This window comes from Beta vulgaris, chromosome 8 (genome assembly GCF_026745355.1).
Source record: "Beta vulgaris subsp. vulgaris cultivar EL10 chromosome 8, EL10.2, whole genome shotgun sequence".
Classification (NCBI taxonomy): Eukaryota; Viridiplantae; Streptophyta; class Magnoliopsida; order Caryophyllales; family Amaranthaceae; genus Beta; species Beta vulgaris.
In genome coordinates, this window is record NC_079209.1 from 50,811,997 (window position 1) to 50,819,442 (window position 7,446).

Genomic DNA, 7,446 nt, shown 5'->3' on the forward strand with positions numbered 1-7,446 from the left:
GACGTTATTTGTCGCAAAAATGTTTTCATCTAAATGTCTAATTTTGCCATGTTTTTTTTTAATTTAAAAGTTTGTTTCTCGCTAAAACTTGTATTTAAAAGGTTGTTTTTGACAAATTTTCAAAAAAAAAATACATATTTGTAAGGTCAAACCTATAAACTTTGACCATGAATTAATTATCACTATTATAAGAAAAATTATTTATCATGTGAGATCTTGTTAGATTCATTTCAAAGTGTAAGTTTTCAAATATCGAATTTTTATAACTTTTGTTGATACACAATTGAGAATATCAATGATAAAAATAGTCATCGACGATTGTAAAATTACAAATGTTGCATGAATTATGGAACAAAGGTAGTACAAATTTGGGGATTAAGGAAGCTAAAGTATTAAGCCTTTAAGAGCAACTCCAATGGCGAACTACAACACCTTGTAGCTTGACTTGTCATATCAGCTTTTTAAGCAATATTGCTTTTTAGCTACAAAGTCTTTCAATGATAAGCTACAATACATTGTTGCTTGAATGGTCCCACATCTCAATCAATATTTTCAACTTTAATTTTTTATTCAATTATAATTAGGTAGAAAACAAAACAATTGTGTCTTTATTGTTGATTGAGATGCACTCGCCAATCATATGGAGTGTGAGCATCACGCACCTTCCTTTTTTTCCGATTTCAAGTCATATTGCATTTTTGAAGTCAAGCAAGTAGCTTGGTGGAGCAGGTGTTGCTCTCAAACAGGTATCAATTATCTTGCTCCAATGGTTGAACAACTTGCTCATTATTTTCAAATAGCTTTCAAACAGGTATCATTTATCTTATTCCAATGGTTGAGCAACTTGCTCATCACTACTTTCAAATATTGCAAGGAAGTCCAAAAGTACAACCATTATATTTCCTCTAAGAAAGTTAGTAGGATATCCTTTATGTTTTTTTTTTTCTTTTTCACAGAGGATATCCTTTATGTTGGATTTAGTCAAATTCATCTTAATATATTTTAGTTATTTGTAAAACGAAACGACTTTATTATAAGATGGTTAAAATCAAATAAAAACAATTCGAGGTATTAAGTACAGTGATAATATAGGAAGCAGCTATAGGGTACTTCACTACTTCCAATCAAATATGAGGTTTTTGAAGGAAACCCATCTGCATGCGTGCAGCATGTCCACTGTTCTCAGTTCTCACAACAATATATCTATGATTTATCTGTTTCAGTTGTAAATTCATATATGCCATCTTAGAACTTGTACAATTATTTTTGCAGCAGGATTACAATTTGCAATGTTTCAGATCATAGTGCAGCAAAGCCAATCCCATGATTCTTGCTAACTGATATTTAATTTCTTCTTTGCTAATATGAAATTTTCCGGGCCCAACAATTGCCCCTAATTGATGACACTTGCTCAACCGTCTTGGGAAGTGGCATCAATTACACTATTCCCTTAATCTTCTCCTTCAAATGGCTTCAAGTTTGTTCATTTCGGACGCCGACGTCTTATCAGAGAACACTATGTCGTCTGCCGCCGTCTCCAGTGATGTGATGACTACTGTCGCCGTCATCCTTGATGACGCCAAAATCGTCAAGGGGACGTCAGACGGCGTCATGGACATCAGACGGCGTCAGGACGCCAGATGACGACGTCCATAAACTCTTGGCTGTTTTTAGAACTCTTGACGACCTGCTTCCTAATGGCGTCACTGCCGCTGCTGAGACGGCGACAACTGTTGAATATGCCCCTGTTACAGAAGACAAGATGCCATGGAGATAAATTAATTTTCAGCGTTAGTTTTTGTGTGTAAAAGTCGTTGCAGATGTTTATCGTGTGTAATCCAAATGTATGTTTGTAAGTATGTATGTGCGTATGTATACGACTTTTCCATCGTGACTAGAGGTTTAGTTTTAAAACTAAACGTTGTCATCCAGGATATGTCGTCAAGTGTAGGGCCCTTATGTTTGTATGAATGTGTGTACGTATGTGTGTAGGTATCTTTGATGTTTGAAACCACTTGCAGTGTTAATTGTTAAGAAGGGATAATTTGCCTCTTCTAATTAATTGCTTGTGGTGTTTTGTATGTTGTTGTGATGACTTCTTAAGGTGTGTGTCCCTTTTTGTATAGAAGTCACGTTGTATTCACCTGAACGCCGTCGAACCTTGATGCCCCAGCTTAAAACTGTCGTCGTCATAATAAGGGTCGGCGTCAATTGTGATGACGTCGTCGACGCCGATGATGACGTCGTCGACGCCGATGATGACGTCGTCGACGCCGATGATGGCGTCATTGACGCTGATGATGGCGTCAGAATGTGAACATTGTTGTGGTGTTCGATTGTGTCAAAGTTGGTTGTCAACTAATCCTCGTCCCCATACCTGTCTTCATACAACAAAGGTGAGATGTCGTTGGCTTCCCCCAACGGTCCTAGGATGCTCAAGTTAGTATAATATAAAGAAATAACGCTTAAAATATGAAAATATAATATGTTGAGAATAAAATGAAATGAAATAACTCAATTTAACTTGTTGGTTACTTACATGTAGTGGCGTCCTTTTGTTCTCAACATAATACGATTAAAAGAATAGAGTTTTAGATGGACGACGTTCCAACTTCAGGGAACATGCTTACCTCCTTGAGATATGAAATAATTAACGACGTCCACTTGCCAGACGCCGTCGCAATTGTTGACGTCGACGTCACTTTTTGGACGACGTCCAGTTGCCAGACGCCGTCGCAATTGTGGACGTCGACATCACTTTTTGGGCGACGCCTAGTTAGGATCGTTTTTGCCAATCGTTGGCTTGATGAGTCTGACGGACGCTATAAACTTGTTGTGGACGATCATAAGGCTTTGGACGCCACAAACTTTCTTCGTTTGGCGTCGACTTCCTGCTGTCGACGTCATAGAATTCCTTTCTTGACTGCATGTCTTCCTCCAATCGGATCTGGGTCGAGGCTTTGGCTTGAGCATCCTCGAACGTTGGACATGGATACTTAGTAAGCTCTTTGTACAAATCTGAGTCTTCATCCAGTCCCCGTCGGAAAGCTTCAATCGCCGTCTTAACGTCGCAATTTGGAATTGACACCTTTTCCCTGTTAAACCTGTGAACAAACTCTTTCAAGGATTCATCAGATTTTTGCACGATTCTATGTAAGTCACTAGCCTGTTTTTCCATCTTACGACTACTAGCAAACTGTAAATTAAAAATATTAATCAATTGAGCAAAGGAAGAGATAGCGCCGTTGCCAAGGTGGATGAACCACTGCAGGGCTGGTCCAGTCAAGTCTCCGAATCCTTTACACATGCATGCCTCGCGCATGCTACGAGGAATTGAGATGGTCATCATCCGTTGTTTGTATTGGGCGACGTGGTCATTTGGATCTGTAGTGCCGTCGTACATCTTCATGGTTGGACGGAGAACCGCTTTGGAACCTCGACCATGGCAATAAAATCAGCAAAAGGTGAGTCCGCATAGCTGCCTGGCGTCGCTTTCTCCATAGGACGAGGGACGCCGGGGATTTTGGCGATCATGTCTTCTAGTCGCTGAAGACGCTGCTCGATATCGGCGTCACGCCCGATGACGGCGTCATGCCCGATGACGGCGTCATGCTCGATGACGGCGTCGTCTATGTTGCGGCGCTTAGAGCCTTTGGACTTTTGAGCAGATTTCAGGCTTTGATTTCCATACAGGACGCGACATAACTTTCTTTCAATATCGCCATCTCGCCTTGACGCGGTTGAGCTCATCAATGACCTCTTGGGTGGTGACCCATTGTCCTGCCATTGAAAACACGAAAGGATGGAAAAGTACGGAAAACTTACGTAGATAAGATGAAACGAAAAAACGTGATTGCCAAAGGATGTATAGAGATCTTGATGTGGCCCCACGGTGGGCGTCAAATTGTTTATGCCAATTTTGTACCAAGTACGCAAAAGGAAAAGGGAGCCAACAACGAGATCTTTACACTATGGCAATCAACATTAACGGATAAATTAAATATGTAAAGGAAATAAAATAATAAAAAGACAAATGAATGTTGAGACCGGAAAAAATGTTGAAAAACGCGGGTGATCCTTGATCACCAATGCACTAATATGCCGACGGCGTCAATACAAGGGTAGAATACAATATCAAGCTTTCTTGTGCCACTATGGAAAATATTAGAGTAGAGAATAAAGAATATGAATGTGTCCGTGGAGAGAGAAGTAGTAGAAGAGAAACTAGAGTTACATTGAACTACATATATATATAGGTGGGATATCTTTCAAAGATGCTTCCAAACTCCCTTGAAGATAGGTAGTGCCTTGATTATCTCTAACTTCCTCCTTATTTTCCTCCAATAGTTATACCCAAAGTCAATGCCAATCCCATGATTCTTGCTAACTGATATTTAATTTCTTCTTTGCTAATATGAAATTTTCCGGGCCCAACAATATCCAAATAGCTTCACATCCAAAACCGCCTTTCGGGGCACCAGAAAGGGTGCTGCTGGGTGCAGTCTGAAGGTTTCTTTCACAATGGCTTGCAAATATGGGAGCCGCATTATGTCTTGTTCTTCAACTGAGTTACCTTTTCCTATGATTTCATGGAGCTCTGCTTGTGCCTTCTTTAGCTTTTCCGGGTTGCGAAGTAATTCTGTCATTGCCCATTCTAGCGTAGTTGATGTTGTATCAGTTCCTTCACCAAAGAGGTCCTGCAGAAACAAGTAAGATGTCTGTCAAGTTTTTCAGCAATAAGTATAGGAGAAAATGTAAAGTAATCATTATTATGTAATAGAGTATAAATCTATGAGACTCCAACCACCGGCTTAAGCTTTTGGTTGAGTTGGTCTTTTGACATTGTATTGGAGCCAGTGTGACATAAAGATCACGGGTTCAAATCTCATCCACCCCTTATTTCTAAGTAGAATATTTAGCGCCAGGTATGAGGGAAGCATGTGCTGCATCCACACTTCAAGCCCAATGGGCTCTCGCGTGAGGGGGCGTAATAGAGTATAAACCAACAGCTTAAGCTTTTGGTTAAATTGGCATTTGACATTATGTAATAAGATGGTCATCTTAGGAGACCATCTGACTATTTATGTTTTGTTATATAGGTTGTTGGAATCAAGGCTTGAAAAGCCTTAGCTTCTTTTATTAAAATGTCTCATATTGCTTGTGGGAGGGAATACTTCTTTGTTTTATATTTCCTCCCTCCTTCCTATTAATGAGTTGGTACTTGAGATGTTTTTGTAGTTGGATGTCATGTTTAGTTTGGGTCTTAGGCCTTGGGGAATAAACTTAATTAACTCTAATTACCATTAATAGATGAGGAAGCGTCGATAATTCCATCTCCTCTGGTTTTGTTTGATTGATTTCTAGTAAAGCATCCAGAACATCATCACCTTGAGCTGATCTTGCTGGTTGTCTGTTGTCCTGCAACGGTTGCTGAATAATGGTGTTGAATAGATCAATTATCTTCTCAAAGTGTACAGTTGTACGCCGTCTGATGCGTTGTGGGTCTATCTTCTTCAATACAGGAAAATAATCAGCAATGTTGGGATTTCCCAATTCTTCCATTATACCTCGTACAGTCTCTCGAAATTCGCCACCATTTTCAGAATTAGTATCACCTATATCCACTGAAAAGAAAGTATTTGATAACAAATTCATTGTGGTTGTAAATGCTACTTGTCCAATATTTACTGCCAAACCCGCTTTACTTTGTTTCTTAACATAGTCTATCAGATTGCTTACTTTTTCTCGTCTAAGACATTGGCTCGTATCAAGTTTACGTGTAGAAAAAACTTCAGAGTTACAATTTTACGGAGGTTTCTCCATTGAGTTGATACTGGCAACCAAATCACTGAATTTTGTTGGTGATCTAGTGCTAGAGAAGCATCAATGATCGGCCTATTAGCGAACAAAATATCATTCTTTTGAAGCACTTCTCTGGCCATGACAGACGATGAAATGATCACAGTTGGCACTTGGCCGAGCTGCAGTACCATGATAGGGCCATAAGTCTTGGCAAGTTGAGTCAAGGAGATGTGTGGTTTCGCGCCGAGGCTAAAGAGGTTACCGAAGATAGGCAGAGTAGGAGGACCGGGTGGTAGTCGTGTTGGATTTGATTCATCGACGTTCTGAACATTTGAAAGGAGGAGGTGGATTGCTGCCCATGCTAGTAGAAGACATAGCATCAAGCTCAAGTAATCCATGACTTCGTTCTGTTCTAAGGTCTGTGTTTTGTTACTTCTGGTGTTTGTTAATTGTGATATTCTACTGTAAGATGTTGTATTACATTTTTTTTTTTTGAATAGTAAAATTAATTCATTAATAAAAAGTCATACGACATCTACATAAGCAATCGAATTAAACAAATACATAAGTTGAATCAAACAAAAATTTCTTTCATAAAAACTACAATCGTCAAACAAATCTTGCAATGTGGAACATCTCCCGCTTATATCGCTGGAAAATACAGCCTTGTTGGAGAGACAATCTAACGATCCCTTGTAGTCGTGAGGATGATTTCCGTCGGATTCATCTGACCGTATTCGAAAAATTGATAACCTTTGTGATCCCGCATAATTCTTCACCAACAAAATAATTTCACGGCAATCCATTAGATCTAGAATCCCGGATTGTAACCTGTAGAAATTCCCCCTCTAAAAGAGGAGAAAAACCCTGTCTTTCGAAGGAGGTCGAAAAACCTTGTCTTTCGAAGGAGATCGAAAAACCTTTTCTTACGAAGGAGATCGAAAACCCTATCTTTCGAGGGAGAAATCGTTATTGGAAACCTAAAAACAAATAAAAAAGCAAAGGTGGGGGCTTTCCAACGGTAAAAACCGATGGAAGCCCCTTTAAAAATCAACAATGGAGGCTAGGGTTTTTGAAAGTAGAGAGGAGAGAGGGGAGAGAGAAAAATAAGATGTTGTATTACATGCTTGTACCGTGGTTTTGGTAATTTGTGTTATTGCATACATGGTAATCCATACAACATAATGTCAAGACAGTTTTGGATTGAAAAGTCTTTGAATTATTTTGTCATCTATTCAAGCTATGTATCGTAGTTCGTTTGTTTGCGTTTTTTCCATAAAGAAAAATATTTTCAGATGGACTTCAATTAATACATCATCAATTTGTACATTGTTCCCACTTCTCATGCTTGTCCGTTCAAATTACTTGCTACACTTTGAAAATTCCTTCTGTGGGATTTGACCCTGCATAATTTACCATTAGATCACATCAAATATTATAATGTAATATGTTATTGGATTCCTGTCAATGTACTTTGCTCTAATAATCAAATATTATAAAATCAAATTTTTGTACTTTGCTCTAATACACAATTAAAGATATTAATAGTTAAAATATGATTCGACAAGCGTGAAAGTCAAAGTCTAGCGAATAAAAAAAAATAGATAAGTACTTGCATTCAGTAGCGGAACTAGACTTCAATTT

General features: G+C 38.8%; 1 protein-coding gene across 1 annotated transcript; it reads right to left on the reverse strand.

Moving 5' to 3' along the window:
• Positions 1-3,405: 3,405 nt before the first annotated feature.
• Positions 3,406-6,225, reverse strand: LOC104885337 (drimenol monooxygenase). The gene is given in 4 exon segments (XM_010670032.3): positions 3,406-3,780; positions 4,479-4,697; positions 5,302-5,804; positions 5,807-6,225. Coding segments are annotated over 4 exon segments (1,491 nt in total). The 5' UTR covers positions 6,201-6,225.
• Positions 6,226-7,446: the final 1,221 nt, after the last annotated feature.